Source organism: Chaetodon auriga, chromosome 18, assembly GCF_051107435.1.
Source record: "Chaetodon auriga isolate fChaAug3 chromosome 18, fChaAug3.hap1, whole genome shotgun sequence".
NCBI lineage: Eukaryota > Metazoa > Chordata > Actinopteri > Chaetodontiformes > Chaetodontidae > Chaetodon > Chaetodon auriga.
This window is the reverse complement of record NC_135091.1, coordinates 21,442,464-21,458,898: the sequence shown is the minus strand read 5'-3', so window position 1 is coordinate 21,458,898 and position 16,435 is coordinate 21,442,464. Positions and strand designations below refer to the sequence as shown.

The following is a 16,435-nucleotide window of genomic DNA, read 5'->3' as shown; positions in this document are numbered from 1 at the left end:
AATCAATATTTCTGCTAAATATTTACATTCTAGGAATTATAAAGGCAGCGGAGTTGTTTTAATGACACACAGTGCACAAAAATTCTGTCATTTGTACAGTGACTCCTGACATGTGAAGGGAATGTTGCTGCATGCTGCACACAGGACACGTTTTGAGTCACAGTGTGAAAATAAAACACTCCGAACGCATTTCTTCATTTCATACAAGCTGCACATAAACATATCTTACCTGTTTTGACAGATACTGGCTTAGTTCGTTGTGACTTTTGTCAATATGTCTGGATATGGTGCCCAGTGATGACAGGCTCAATTCTAAATTTTCCATCGTATCATTTGTCGCCTGTGGAGGAGCGATCTACAACGAAAACTAACTCGCGTGGTATATGAGTAAGTCTCCTGATTTACTGTTATTAAACCAAACTAAGAGGTTCATCACGCGCTTGCCTGTCTGAGGTTGTATCACAACACACAAGCACGTTCCCGTCACTGGTGTTAAGATCCTGTCCACATGTGAGTGAAGCAGAAATCCTTCCGGGTCGAAGCTGGATTCCGTCGCGGAGAGATGACGCAAGTGGACGGTGACGCCGGTACAGTGGAGCTCTCACCCGAGACTGCCAACAACTTTCGCTCGAGCGAACTGTCTTATATGCTGCTATTTTAATGCTTTCGTGTGTGTCAGTTAGCTGTGGTGGAATATGAACCAGTGGAGAAGACCATAATTCGCGGAACCCTTGCTATCATTTAGGGGTTGGCTCCCGTTTCAAGAATATTTGTGAAGCCGAGGAGCTACAAGAACACCTCCACGGCGTTGACAGACCGCGGGAAAATGTCGTTACTTCCTGTGCAGTGAAGTCTTGGCGCGACATTACATTTGTAAATAACAGGAGGAGGCACAACAATACGCAAACAAGTAAGTTGACTAATTCATAGTTCATAACTAACTGTAACAGTCTTTTTATGAATGACTAGTCGGTGCATAGCGCTCCTATTAGCACCTCACATTTACAGCCTGAGCACTTTTAACCTTATGGCTTAACGTTACCTTTTGTCCCAGATAATACTTTGGTAGCAGTTAACATTAATTGGAATGTGGAGCCAACAGTGGTTTAACTGATCCAAGCTTGTTTATTTACAACAATAAAATATCTATTAAGGAAGAAATCCACCTTTCATTAATAAAAAGTAACTATGAACACCTCGGTGACGGGTTGTACATTTGAGTTAGCGTGAAAGGGTAGCGTAGATAAAACATCCATCAAATAACGTTGATCAACGGCAAACTTGGCTTTACCGTTCATTCTGTCTTTTGTATTAGCGACTGTTACCTGATTCAAACATAAATTCGGGAGAGGCTCGTGTGAAGTCGAATAGTTTAGGACAGGACTATAGTAGCTGTGGTAATGATAGTGTTAGCTTGATGCTGAGCTGAGCAGAATATCAAATATCAGATTTAGGTCGGTGCAGAAAGTTGAAGCGATGTTCAAGCACGACGGTTGACATTAAGCTGAAACTCAACAGTATAACTTAAGATGCCCTCATTTCTGTCTGCCTAGCTGTGTTGGTGGCTTTGTTCTTTGCTGTCTTCTTTGTTTGGACAGTAGCGAACAAAAGAGGTCTAAGTTAGCTAGATTTAGCTGAACGACCCCGATTCTTAAAAAACTGTGCTACACTGTAAAACGTAAATAAGAGCAGTGTGCAATCATTTGCAAACGAGCTGTGTTTACCAACAACAGCTCAACGAAGTAAACTGGAGCCCATGCAGAAATATCCTTCAGACAATCATTTGTTTCACAAACCGGTGAACCTGTTTATCTGTGGAATGTTGCAAACAGGTTTTTTTGTCCACCACTTGTTTGAAACGTGTTGTCGGCATCGGAATCAGAATAATCATATATTTAAAGACAAGCAAACAAACAATGAAGCTGATAAGGTTAGCCAACTATCACATGCTGTTTTATGTATGTCTTACACAGCGTCCCAACTTCTTTGGAATTGGGTTTGTATTTATCATGCAAACAACACAGAGATTAGCCTCAGTTTGTCCACCAGAGATAATGACACAGACAATATGTTCATTTTAGTGCTTTTATACTTTTATATTGTACACAATCTGTAGAAGTGAACAATGTGAATAGATCCTCTATTACAGTATATGATATTTTACTTTGCTATATCAATATTAATGGTGACATAGTGGTTTATTTTAAAGTCAGTTGAGAAATTTAGTTATTCCACCTTTCAAAACAATGTAAGATGGACTTTACAGCTACTAAGGGCTAGGTGTAATATTGAAGTCAGTACTTATGCCTACGTTGGAACTGTTTCAGTTGGTACAACCCTTAAAATGTTCCTTACATGTAAACTTTAGCATTGGTTTATCAACTCTAGAATGAATTGTTGATTAATTATGTATGTTCCTGATTCTTTTTGGTCTTGCTTTCAATGTATCCATCAGCCAGGTGTTGAGGGTTAATCTTCATCCTATGTAAAGTGTGTTATAGCTGATATTTGTAGACTATTAATAACTTTATTTTCCTTTACTATTGTTATCAGGAACTCCCTAAGAGCCCTAGAAATACTTGGAATAATGGAGAGCATTGACACGAATGGTGCCTCTGGTCGTAAGTATAAGGATAACACATTTACAAACACTATTACATTCAGATTACTTTCTGGTATTTGTGTATCATGTGGAATTGGGTTTTGCAATTAGGCTATTTTAGCACATCATATTGGTGTGGATGACTTAATGTGCTGTGTGGTACCTTAAAAACATTCCTCAAACAGAATGATACATGTAGCACTAACCAAAGCATGTGAGAATGAATGTGGGAGTGATTTAATGGGGAAAATAGGGTAGATTATAATTGTACATAACTGATGACATACATTTATAACACATGTATAATATCCTCAGTCTTGGTACCTGATCTCAGTGAAGATTCTGTGGATATCTATGATGGCTTGGATATCAGTTCTAGCAGCAATGCAGGTAAGGGTCCTTCTTACAATAGCTTCACTTTGGTCTGCAACAACACAGTATTATTACTAATAATTGTAATATATTTGTATTTGTGTGCTGGAAAAATAGCCGAGCACAGAGTCTTTTTCCAACACTGGGACTTCATAACCATAATTTCACATATTTCTTGTCTTGTTTCGGTTTATTACAGAGAAGTCGTATCCAAATTCTTCTCAGCTGAAAGAGTCGATGGATCTTTATGAAGAAATTGTCACAGAGGAACAGCAAAGCAGAGAGTCAATGTACTGTGAGGTGAGATGCCATGTGCTCAATACTTCCTTGTTCTCTCTCGGTCTTTTATAATAGACTTCTCATACTGAAGGTGTGGTTTGAGATAAGCCTGTGTTCATGGTTTGTGTGCAGAGATCAATATGCCTGTTTCTTGCTTGGCTCTGCAGCTTTGTTCCCAACTTAGATTTTTTGCCAGTTGAATGATGCAGAGTATAAATAAGCAAACATGTTTTTTTAAGCAAGTATAGGGTTACTACAGGATTATGTCAGAAAGGTTATGGGTACTGTTTACATGTTCAGGGTTTCCCTCAGGAACTAGTTTAGCAGAAGTGGAAAGTCAACTAGACCGAGAAATCTCATGTCGTTATCAGTGAGTAAACGATATATTAATCTATTATTACCCATCCTTTAAATAGAAATTTTTAATGACAGTGAGATGTATATATATATATATTTTTTTTCAAAAACATCCATGATCTCAATAATATTTGATATACAGAACAAACTTAGAGATTATATAGTACATTTGTAAGGGCATAGAAAGAAAAGATGGAGAGATGCTGAGTGTGCAGTCACTTTTTATATCAACACCACACAAAGCAGATAAATGATTCAGAGGGTTGTCATTAGGATTTGTGTCCTTGTCTCAGACAGACGACATCTCATTGCCATTTTAATTTTGTTCTGAAGGCTGAACCTGCACTCTGCTGCCACACTGGAGACTGGAATTGCCAGCACCAGTTCTGAAGTCATGTAACATTTCTCCCAAGGAAGTGTCAAGAGTCATAAGACTCACTGAACATGAGATTTCCCGTTACTACAAGCACTCGCGTTCCTGGGAAAAAATCCCTCAGCATGCGCTCCTTCTGCACCAGGGGCAGCATTGCACCCCTCAGTGATCCATAGTGGTCATGGACGCGCTCCGAGTTTTCTAAAGAAACTTTGGATGCTCAGCTGCCATGATATTTTGCAATAGTTAGACTATGTTGTGATATAACCTATAAATGCTATGGCTAAAGCCACCTAGACAACACGGTCATACATCATCATCATCATCAGATCAAAGACAAGACTATAGCTAAGTAATATGCACCCTCACTGGGGTCTGCTACAAGTGGTCTACATGTGGTCATTTACATTGTTGCATTTGAATTGCTTAATGTTATGGTAGATGACCTTCAGATTTTTCTGTCATTGTTAACAAATTTCTCTCCATGATGGAAAATATTCAGTGTATGTGACACTAGGTCTGAATAGTACCTCTGTTCTTTGCAATGAAGGCTAATGTTTCTTTTAGAAAATTGGCTCTGTTTTGTAGCTTTGTCTGAGCTCTCCACTGCATTTCAGGGGTCTTGAAATGATGGAAGTTTCATGCTTAGGTCACAAATAGTCATATAGGTAAAAAGCAACTGCAGTAGAATTCCCTCTGACCAAAAGTCTGGTGTGAATTGTCAAGTATGGGTTGAACCTTTGACTATTTTCCTGCTCAGACACAACATTTGTGTATTAAAGGATTATCTGATTAAAATGAAAGAGGGCTACTGCCAGCTGGCCAGTTATCTCACCATGGTTTTCCTTTTCTTTGTTTGCAGTTGAAATCCAGATTCCAAGCAGCTCAAAACCAAATTAAAGAGTTGCGCAGACGACTGGAACAGGTGGAGATGCAGGTTTGTTTTAGTTTCCTTATTTTTCAGCAGTTGAAAAGGGTGAGCTTTGTTGCTTAAATATTATTAAGCTTCATACAGAAGTCTGAAAGAATTCTAATTAAAAGTAAATTATCAGATGTTTTTGACTGATATTCCATTTTAGCAGTTGTTTGCCAACTGCTATTTCACATATACACATATGATTATCAGTCAAAAGATGCCAAAGTCAAAGGCCATTTTTTACACCAATTCAGATAAATTTGAATGTGTTGTTTTTGCCTAACAACGTGTCATCACATGTATCCACTCAGATGGTGTGTTTTTCCAAAAATTTATTTTTGTTTGCATCTGAAAGCATAGGCTTTATGTACATGGAAGGCAAAAACCGAAACAAAGTTTTGTTGTCAAATATATTTGAAATAATGGTATTAGGCACCCACTTGAACTAACCTTGGAATATCTTGATGAGGAAACGTGTGTTCCTGAAAAATGGCTGTCAAAACTCACCTCCACAAAAAATTGAACAGCGCTAACATGGTGTGCTGTCTCTGTCCCTCTCATTGTTTAAAACAGAATACAGGGTTGAACACTGAGAACTGCCGTCTTAAAAAGAATATCTCTGCACTCTTAAGAACAGCGCGACAAGAGGTGACACGAAAAGATGCTGAGATCCAGAGACTGAACCTATGGTAAGTGATTAAAAATGGACTGGTGGCTCATTGTAATTGTACTATATGTTTCATAATAATCTATAGGGCTGTAGGTTAATGTAATGCATGAAAAGCTCCATAATACATTAATCTAACAGCTCCAAGTAGGACTCATAAAAGATCATGTTGGCAGGTAAATTAATCCGTTTTGATTAATCAGTTACTCAATTGGTAAATCATTGTATTCCCCAGGTCAGAAAAAGTTCGCCATCATCATCAATCTCACATTAATAATCTGCGGGATCAAAATCCATCCAGTCGGGCCTCCACAGACAGTTCCAAGAGTAGGCCACCTCCTCCACCACCCTCTAGTCCTCCACCTCCTCCCCCTCTTCCACCTCTACCAGGTTCACCTCCCAGGGAGGATCGTCCTCCACGGGAACCTCCTCAACCTTCCAGAAAGGAAAGTGGAAGTTGTGATTCCAGTATTGAGACAAGAGCCTCAAAAGCTTCTTCTCACAGTCATTCAAAAAGTTCATCAAGAGGAGATTGTGATGTATCTGACAAACAGACTGAGCACTCTGTCAGCAAATCCAGCAGCTGTTCATCAACGCGACATAGTGAGTCAGACAAACACAAGTCCAAGAGGAGAGAGGAAAAATGTCAAAGTCAAAAATCTGAATCAACAGAGAGGAGACATAGAACCAGTTCAGATCCCAACAAGGACTGTTACAGGTCTCACAAAGCAGACAGAGACACAGGACGAAGACATGACTCCAGATCATGTAAAAGCAGTAACTACCTAAATGTTGAGGGGCACCACAGATCTGAGAGGACCAAAAGCCCTCCACCAGTGATTTTACAAAGTGCCGCTTCTTCTGAAGATAGGAAAGAGCGAAGTCGAGAACGCAGACAAGATAAAGCCAAAATGTCGACATCAGAATCTGAACATAGTGCAGGTCACAGGTCTAAAGAGAGTTACAGCCGAGATCATAGAAAAATCAAGATTAGTGACGGACATACCAGAAGTTCAGGCTCAAAGGACCGGAAAAAGTCCTCTTCAAGCCAACAAGATTCCTCCAAAGACAGGGAAGGGGATAGACAGTTAAAGGACTATCAAAGGAGGGAGGAAAGACTGCGTGAAGATAAAATCAGCAGAGAGCATAAGAGGAGCACTGAGACTAGCAGAGAACATGAGAAACAGAGATCAAAAGAGTCAGACCAAGGTAAATTGGCTGTCTGTAGTATGGCAAGAAAAGAAAAGACACAAGAGGCCTTAAAAAGATCATCTAAAGAACCACATTTGACAGAGAAATTGTCTGTGGAGGACAATAGTCCAAACAGGAAGCTGTGTTTCATGGAAACATTGAATCTTACCCTTTCACCAATTAAGAAGTCAGTGTTGCCCATCAGTGCCAGCCAGGGTGACCTCACACCGGTGGATAAGGTCGTTGAAAACAGAACAGATGATGAGAGTGCACAGTTGAACGTTGAAGACATGTGTGTAATCGATGAAGTAGACAGCAGTGAATTAGAAGCAGGGCTGGAAGATGTTGCACAGCGATCTCAAGATATCCCCAAAACTCCAGGATCTGAAAAGACACATAAGAAGTGTGATGATACAAAAGATGTCCAGGAAAAGGACAAAAACCACAGTCAAACTGCTGCAGCTGACAAGCAACTAGAAGACTATTCAGTCCAAACTACCTCAGCTCATAGCCAACCCCTAGATACTGCAGAGAATCAGATGGCTGCATGTCTCACACAAAAGTCACCGGAGAGTAGTTCTGTAAAAGCAACAGTAATTTCAAAAATCTCTGAGGACAAAACCAAGCTGGTGTCCGACAGCCAGAAAGATGAATGTGGACCTTTGGAGGCTACAGTTGCTGTCAGTGACACATCTGGAGGCATTTATGAACAACACACAAGCAATTCTTTACAAAAAGTAAACCCTGGAAATGATAGTGATCAGTCCGTTGCTGTGACCTCCTCACCCATTGTGCTTGATTCAAGAGTAGAGCTCAAGTGTAGAACTCCTAAAACTGCAGTACAGAAAAGCCTCTCTGTGGATTCAGTCAAAGAAGGTGCAGCTGATTCACCCTCAAGGGGAAATCCTACAGCTGAAGATGTTCCTCACAAGGCCAATCCCCAAAGTCAGCAAATTTCACCCACTATCTCGCTTCAGGACCGTCAGCAACAACAATGTCTTCCAGCTTCCAGTTCCTTTCATGAGAAAGCTGTTGATCATATGCAAGATTGTCCTAAAGATGCAGATGCTGTATCAAGTACAATAAGCCTGGAATCACTTCCACAAGAAGGCCTGAGTCTTCCTGAGGCTATTTACGTTTTAACTAAGACAAGTGAAGACGCCAGTGACAGCAGCACCATCACAACTGAGCCAAGTTCATCCACTGGCTGTATCGCAGTGTCCAAAGTCAGCAGCACGACAGAGGAGACGGCACTGTCAGAGAAGTGCAGTGACCTCACTTTCACACCAAAGAAGAGCTTCGGTCCCGGAAAGAGTCATGAGAATAACTCTGAGCCTTCCAGCTCAATGCCATTACTCCATGATGAGGACTCCATGATGCGCACGCTGAGCAATCTGAAGAGGATCCCTGATGCCATAAGCCCTCTGAGGAGCCCAGTGCGGATAACCAAGAGAAGTCATCTCCATGTTCATGCCAAGCCAGGTCATGTCAAAAGTCTTCAGAAAGGTAAAGTTTGCCTGATGTCAAAGTCATGTTCCATTAAACATTTCATATGTAGACATCAAGAAGGTTGCTGGTAATGTGTGAGGCCTCGACTGAGAGTTTTGAGGATGCTCCTTTCATACCTAATCATGATACTATCAGCTGTTACCAATGAACCTGTTTACCAGGTGTTTTTGGAGCATTCCACATCTTCCCCAGTCTTTTGTTGCCCCTGTCCCAACTTGTTTGAAAGATGTTGCTGACATGGAATTCAGAATAAGCAGATATTTATAAAAATCAACAGTCGATGAGGTAAAACATTAAATATATTGTCTTTGTACTTTCAACTGAGTATATGTCAAAAATGATTAGTAAATTGTTCCATGTTGTCACAAAGCCTCCCAACTTTTTTGAAATCGTGTTTGGAGGAGTGCAGTGCTAAGTGGCCTTTTAATTTTTTTCTGTTGTATTCTTGCCATGCAAGTAACCATCTACCATTTTGCAATAATGATATAATTAATGGTGATCATGAGATAATTGGCTTAATGAGTCTAAGAAGCTGTTACAGTTTATGACATTGTTTTCATCAGTGCAAATTCAAGTATGCCACCAAGATGGAAGCAGTGTATTCATCAGAGGAAAACAAATGATTAAAATGATCTCCAATGAATTATGTATGTAATTATCAGAAATTTTGTATAATATAATTATGATATTGCAAGATCTCTATCTTTTTGTTGTAGGACGCTCACTTTTCAAGTAGAAAACTTTTGTTGTTTTGTTTTTGTATTTTGTTTGAATTGATTTGAACACAACCCACATAGCCTGACCTTAAACACAGACAAGAGATGTCCTTTGGGGGGATTATACAGCTGAAAAGTCTTACCGACTTGAGATTTTCATGTCACGGTAACTTTTCTGTGATGCATTTTTAACAGCAGGCAGACAGCCTCACTGACGGCCCCTTGAAGTCATTTAACATTTTTCCACATGCATTTTCTGTTTCAGTTTTTCAGAATTCTGTGTTTTGCATCTTAAGCACATATTCTCATCAGAAAGAGTGCCTAATGGTGAATAAAACTTCAACAATTCAACAATACATAAGAATTATTCAGAATTTAATGAATCAATGATTTTGATGGAACTTTGCACTATTTCTTATCAAACAGATCTTCTGCAGGACAGCCTTAATGTGCAGCTTGAACACATTTGGTAAATTGTCCGACAGAGGTTACTTTCACATTTGGGCAACTCTCCTTCTCCACCAGAAATAGATGTAGCTTTATCATTTTTTCCAACAGAATATGTGACTTGTTGTGAAGTCGTCAACAAACTCCTGTCTTGCATCTGTTGAGGTTGTTGCACTCCTAAGAGTTTGTTGAACTGGGTTAAAGCTGTTTTGAAAGCCTTACTTTTAGAAATTGCATCCACGTTTTGGCAGATATTCCTCATTTTACACTTGATTATGTTATAATGGTCAAATTCCGCTAATCCGTCCATGTTTTCTGCTTCACAGAAATCATAACGCCCTATATATCCAGCATCTCTATCTGTGTTGTCAAATCCAAAATCTTTCCACACATAGCCTCTGGAATAATTTGGTGTTATGATTAACTGTTTAGTGTGACTTGTCCTATGGAACTGACATCAATACATAATAAATGCAAAAAACATCAGGTATTGTCATCATAGCTTTGACCTCTCAATTGGCACTGACTCATTAATCATGTTTAGAGTATTATATCTCAAAAAATACAAAATCTAGATCCTTTACATTATAGGGGCCGCATAATGATGAGATATTTCAATCAGAATTATGAGATGTTGTTATAACTGCTAGAAAAAGTCTATATAAACGTATTTTCTTTCTCTCTACTGTGCAGATTTCTCCAGCACAGCTGTTGATGCCAGCTCAAAGAAGTTGGATGTAAACAAAGAAAACAAATATCCAGGTTCTCCAGCAAACAATGACACACAAAACGTGGTGGACAAAAAATCCGACCTGCCTTTGTGTCTGTCTGACACTGAACTGGAGGAAGGGGAAATCTTAAGTGAAAGTGATGAGACAGCTGCAGATTCTCCTGTTCCTGCTACAAAGAGGGCCAAGTCGGAACGACCCGTCAGAAATAAAGCAAGTCCTCAGACTGCGTTAAAGAGGACATCTGAAGAAAGGCGCGTTTCATCAAAAGAAACCAATGAAATGGCTGGTGTATCAACACGAAGTCCAAAAAGTCGTTTTAAAACAGTTTGTCCTGCAGCAACCAAAGCTTCTTTTTCCACCATAGAAGAAGTAATGGAGACATTCAAGTTGGTTCGTACTGAGATCCGAAAAAAGTACATGAAGCTTCATAAAACCTTTCCCAAGAAGAGCTTCTACGGTGTGATGGACAATTTCCAGGAGTCTTTTTTGGAATTTGTTGACGGTGCTGATTTTGGTCAATTATCCAGTCAGGAAGGAGAGCTAAAGTCCAAGCTGAAAAAAATGATTTCACTTGTGTTCAGTAAAGTATCAAATAATGGTATTGTGAAACGCATTTTTGAGCAGCAAGCAGTCAATCTGAAGCAAAAGCTGTGGGACTTTGTAGATGTCCAAATTGACTACTTATTTAGGGATGTTAACACGACACTTAAGAGCCTTTGCAAACCAACAAGAGCTCAGGCTGAGGACAGTCGGCACAGTGGAAGTGAGAAAGTATCTAGACAGCCACAACTACAACAAATGGATGCACATTCGGGTTCGACCAACCCGAATCGAATCAAGCCTTGTGCTGTGGCGCCTTATAAAACAGGCCTTGGGAGCAGAGGCAAAGATATCAGAATCACACATGTGGAAAAAGACAAGAATGTTGACCTGCATCCAACAAATTGTCCAAATACGCAAACTGTGGTAAACTTCCTTCATCCTAAAAACATTCCTTCAACTCCAGAGAAAAATAACTTGTCTTCTTTGGTTGTCTCTCAAAATGGCTCTTTGCTTGACAAAGCTGACTTTGAGCTACTCACAGAACAGCAAGCCTCCAGTTTAACATTCAACCTAGTTAGAGACTCTCAAATGGGAGAAATCTTCAAGTGCCTCCTGCAAGGATCTGATTTACTAGAAACCAGCGGCATCTCTGGAGACAACACGACCTGGTCTCTAGGTACACCAAGGAAGGATGGAGAGAGGTTCATCAGCATCACCACTCCTACAAAATTTGATTCTCCGTCTAAACTGCTTTCGCCAGCAAAATTTGATACCCCCTCCAAACTTATCGCAACATGGTCTAGCATTTCGCCTCGCAAGATGTCGTCTCCAAGATCCAAAGATCAGATGCCACTGAATCCAGCTTTATTTGATGAAAGTTGCCTGTTAGAAGTGCCGTCAGAGAGAGCAATGCAGCAGTCAAGCATGACTTCACAGAGGTCGTATTCCATTCTAGCTGAAGATCTTGCCGTCTCCCTCACCATTCCATCACCCCTCAAGTCAGACAGCCATCTCAGCTTCCTACAGCCATCAAACGTACACATCATGTCCCCTCCAGACAGCGTCATCAGTGCTCACATAAGCGAGGATGCTCTACTTGATGGGGAAGATGCTACAGAACAGGACATTCACCTGGCCCTCGACACTGACAACTCCAGCTGTGGCTCTAGCAGCAGCATGGCCTCGGAAGCTCTTGCCACACCTTTCATGTTCAAGCCTGACCTGCCCATGCAGGCGCTGGTGATGGAGAGGTCCAACGATCATTTCATTGTGAAGATTCGTCAGGCAGCCACAGGTCTAGATACCACGCTCACTGCTGAAGATAGCTCAAGTCAAACACTAATAGAAGAAGTTCAGCAACGTAGAGAAGATGGCGTGGCAACTGAAGAAAGTCAAGCAAAAGCTGTTTTCTCCCACAAATTACATAACTGTACTCCTTCAAATGCGCCGCCATCAGAGAACAACATGTCTAACCTTGCTGAAAATTCTGGGATCTGTCAGGCTGCCACCAGGGCAGGTATCCATCTCACAAAAGATGAGAGCTTAACATTAACAAAAGATCCACCCCACTCAATAGAAGACAAGTTAACTCAACAAAGTACCTCAAACGTTTGTTTTTCTGACGATTCACAGAAACCGTCAGAGTATCTGAAAACTGTGCCCAAAACTACTCCTTCAGAAAACAGTTTGCACAATGCTGCTCAAAGCTCTGATGGGCTCTCTGGACAGATCAGCCGGGCAACAAGCAGGGAAGGTATCACAGCCCCTGCTGATCAGACTGCAAGTCAAACAGGCCACAGAGAAGGCACGACAACTCAACAAAGTCCCTCGAAAATTCTTTTGTCTGAGTCTGATAAGAGTCCACATCACCCTGCTGAAAGCTCTGGGAAAACTAAAAGAAGCCAAGTGTTGGTGTCACGTGTTTCAGATTCAGAGAGTGGTGAAATGGAGGTGTCTGACTCGGAGAGAGGTTTTGCCTTTACGAAGGTGAACGCAAGCAGCACACCAGAGAAAGACCAAAGGGACTGTGGCAAAGGAAGTAAACGGAAAAAGCACAGAGAGGAATCGAAAGCCAAGCGGTCTAGAAGGGAGGAAGAAGGCAGTGCAGAAGAGATGGTGTCTAACTGCGAGAAAGACGATGGTGAATCCAGATCCTCCCCAGCATCTCTGTCCCCCAACAGTCTCTACGCCAAGAATGTCATCAGGAAGAAGGGCGAGGTGGTGATGTCATGGACCAGGTCAGTACTTGGTTCAATCCTGTAACACTCCCCCTCCCCCTGGAATTTGTGAATAAGAGATCTAATACATATGAAGCATCGTCATTATTTGCATTGGCTTGCCATTTGTCCAATCCTTGCTGCATTTCAGCACATATGGTCAAATCTGACTAATGTTACAAAAATACACAGCACAAGACTTTTCTACTTTAAACCATTTCATGCAGAATCACTGATACATTGTGAAGTCTCATGTTTGTGTGTTAAATGCAGAGCTGGAGTCAGGATGTGGTTAGCCTAACTTAGCATAAAGACTGAAAGCAGGGCAAAACAACTAGCCTAGCTCTATTCAAAGTGTGAAAATCAACTATCAACACCTCTAAAACTCACTGATGAACAAATTGTACCCAATTTGTTCAGGAATCTACACACAGTCACTGCACCTGGATGTTGTTCACAAGAAGTTCCAGCATGCAATTCTCAATAAAAGCACAAATTGTGAATTTTACATTTCTGTTCGGGTATGTATTAAACAAAGGAGATCCAGTGTGTTGATTAGTGAGCTTCAGAGGTGGTGGTATATTTGAAGAAAGCTTTATCTCTCACATTTGTGTAGGAGGTGCTGTAAGAAGTGTATGTGATTATATGTGAAGATGTGGTGATAGTAGTAGCAACACATTTTGATTGCTATGTAAAAACCAATGTTCCTGAAGAGGATTACTTTTCCTGACCTGTGTTCTGCTTCTTCCAGAGATGAAGATCGAGCTATTCTGATCGACCTGAAGACAAACGGTGCTTCACGTGAGACTTTCTCTGCCTTGTCAGAGAAACTTGATAAGCCGTCATGGCAGGTAAGTTCATCTCTTGTCGTCTTTGTTGTAGTTATGTGAAATGACTGTATGGGCTGTGATGAAGGTGCATACAATAACTGTTCACTGTTTTTCTTTCATCAGATTGCTCAAAGATTTTACCAGCTCATGAAGCTTTTTAAGAAGCAGGAAAAGATGGACCCTTGATGGCTCTGAATGTGTGTGCTCTGTTTTATGCAAATAGTTCTTGTATTAGAACATTTCTACACATGTACAATGGCACCAACACAGGTCTGTAGGCCGCTGTACATGTGACATGGTGCACAAAGTCCCCATGGCTCACAGGATGGATCCCCACATAAACTCCTCTGTCCAGTAAGATCTGGAGGACTTTCAGCCAAGCTTTGTTTTTCAAAGGTAGGTCAGAGATCCGGTCACTGTCCATGAAGGTGTGCTGTTCTTGATATTCAGCTGTACCTGTTCATATTGTTTGCACAGAATTAAATGGTGAAAAATAATAATTCAGAAATAACCTCCTTCCTTCCTCCTTAGCACAACTGACAGCATAGATTGATGTGAACTGTGAAACAGCCACTCAGTACATACAGTTAATATCAGTGTTATTGTTTTGATGCACTTTTGGCTTTTTAAGAATCCACACTGCAGTGGTGCAAGATATTTTCTGATGTATGGTCCTCTTCCTTTGCCTTTGCAGATAATGATATGTTGAAAAATGTTAGTCTCAAGTTCATCTTACATCTAAACTTTGTTTTTTTCTAAGACAGTGGGGAAAAAACTGCCTTCAGATTTGGATGGTGTGCAAGTATGCTCAAATTCTCCTTAATGATGTGACATTTTAGTTCCTAAAATGAGTGGACACTCACTGGAAACAACTTGAAGCATCCCCCATCAGTACATCTTGACCTTTGGGTCTGAGAGGTCGGGCCATTTTATTCTAATTTTGGATGTGATATTTTGGATTTGTTTTAATGGATGTATTTGTGTCGTGAGGGGTGTGCTTGATATATATGTTTGAAGGTTGTTTAAATGTTTACATGTCCATTTCTTGTACAGGACTGTACATTTATGTCTGTTAATACAAATGAAGCATTTTATCTGTGGGCCTAAATGGTTTTTTGTTTGACTCACCCTATTGCTTATAAACAGCATGGAATATGCAATCTTGTCAATATTGTGCGGAATCCTTTACGGGAAATAAAGTTTTATTTATTTATGCTGGTGTCTGTTTGTACTCTTTGTTTATTGACAGAATTATGCAAGTGTTATAATAAAAATAGCCCTGGACTTTTGCTTAATCTTTGCCTTTTGTGATTATTATTTTATTATTATTATTTTACCTCTTTGAGCATTAAACAGTTAATTCCATGTAACCATGTGAGAAGTTCAGGGGAAGTCACTTTTGGTAGAACTGCTAACAAGTCATCAACATCTGAAACGTGTGGCCCCAAGTTGATACTGTTTATAAGGCCTTGTAGTACAAAAACCACTGGCTTAATCTAATAATACACTGTATTCTATAAACTTATTACATAGTTTTTTCACTGGTCACACTCTTCTCAGGGTGGAGATTGTAAACTCTTCATTGCCTTGATGGATGCAGGCACTGTGACTCGGACCAACTGCACTGTTTCACAGTTTCTCATATTAGACCATGGACCATGTAATCTTTTTAAGGAATAGTCCTATTTTGTTAATATCAATAAGTCGCTTTCCGTGGCCTCTGCCCCCTCAGCTTCTAAAACTGCCATTATTAAACAGCTGCTTAAACCTAAAAATTGATCTGCAAATTCAACAATAACAGACCAATTCCCTTCCAATGTTCCTGTTATATCAAAATTACATGAAAAAGCTGTCACTGAACAACGTAATGCCCACTTATCACATAGTCTTTTTGATAAATTTCAACCAGGCCTCTGATCCAATTCATTCTATTGAAGCTGCTTTGACCAGCCTAGTCAGCAATCTACTAATTACTATTGATTCTGTCTTGACATTATTGTTGCTGCTTCTTGACTTCAGTGCAGCTTTTGATACTGTGAACCACAGCATGCTGACAAGCTGCTTGGAGCAGCGTATTCATCAAATAGAATTCAATGTGTAAGTTACAATAATACTTGCACAGTCTCTGTATTTTCTGAAGTAAAGTTTGGTGTCCCTCAGGGATCTGTCTTTGGTCCTACGCTCTTAAAAAAAACCCTTAAACTGAATGGAATGTACGTAGTAATCAAAGCAGATGGTAAATTCAGAAGTAGTAAATTCATGCTATTCTGAACTCTGTGTGTGTGTGTGTGCGCGTGCATACTTCGTGCCACCCCAGCACGAAATCAAAAACCTTGGAGTGATTTTTGATTCTCGTCTAACATTCCAGTCTCATAACAAGGCTTTTGCCAAGACAGCATCATTTTTTCATTTCAAAGTATTGTCCAAGCACTTCCAGACTTGATTATTGGAATGCCCTTTTCGCTGAGTCATCAGCTTGTTCAGAATGCTGCGACTAGACAATCTTAACAAAAATCTTGACAATAGCTGGAAAATTTGATCATACAACACCCACTCTGGCCACTCTTGGCTAGTTTGGTTGCAAGCTATAACTGATTTTCAGGTTCTTTCAACCTTGAAGGCCTTGAACGGATTTGCACCTGACTTGTCTGAGTTTATTATACCAGATACACCGACACACTCTCTT

General features: G+C 40.3%; 2 protein-coding genes across 2 annotated transcripts in view; one reads left to right on the top strand and one right to left on the bottom strand.

Moving 5' to 3' along the window:
* Positions 1-531, bottom strand: part of mdn1 (midasin AAA ATPase 1) — a 56,751-nt gene extending 56,220 nt beyond the window's left edge. Inside the window, exon 1 of the mRNA XM_076756094.1 lies at positions 230-531. Within this exon, the coding sequence (XP_076612209.1) occupies positions 230-325 (96 nt within the window). The 5' untranslated portion in view covers positions 326-531. The remainder of the gene's footprint in view (positions 1-229) is intronic.
* Positions 532-589: 58 nt separating this feature from the next.
* On the top strand, positions 590-14,962 carry casp8ap2 (caspase 8 associated protein 2). The gene is made up of 10 exons (XM_076756747.1): positions 590-910; positions 2,554-2,621; positions 2,918-2,992; positions 3,174-3,274; positions 4,846-4,920; positions 5,473-5,588; positions 5,802-8,263; positions 10,123-12,940; positions 13,671-13,770; positions 13,873-14,962. The coding sequence occupies exons 2-10, from the start codon at positions 2,588-2,590 to the stop codon at positions 13,933-13,935; spliced, it is 5,844 nt and encodes a 1,947-aa protein (XP_076612862.1). The 5' UTR covers positions 590-910; positions 2,554-2,587; the 3' UTR covers positions 13,936-14,962.
* The last annotated feature ends 1,473 nt before the right edge of the window (positions 14,963-16,435 follow it).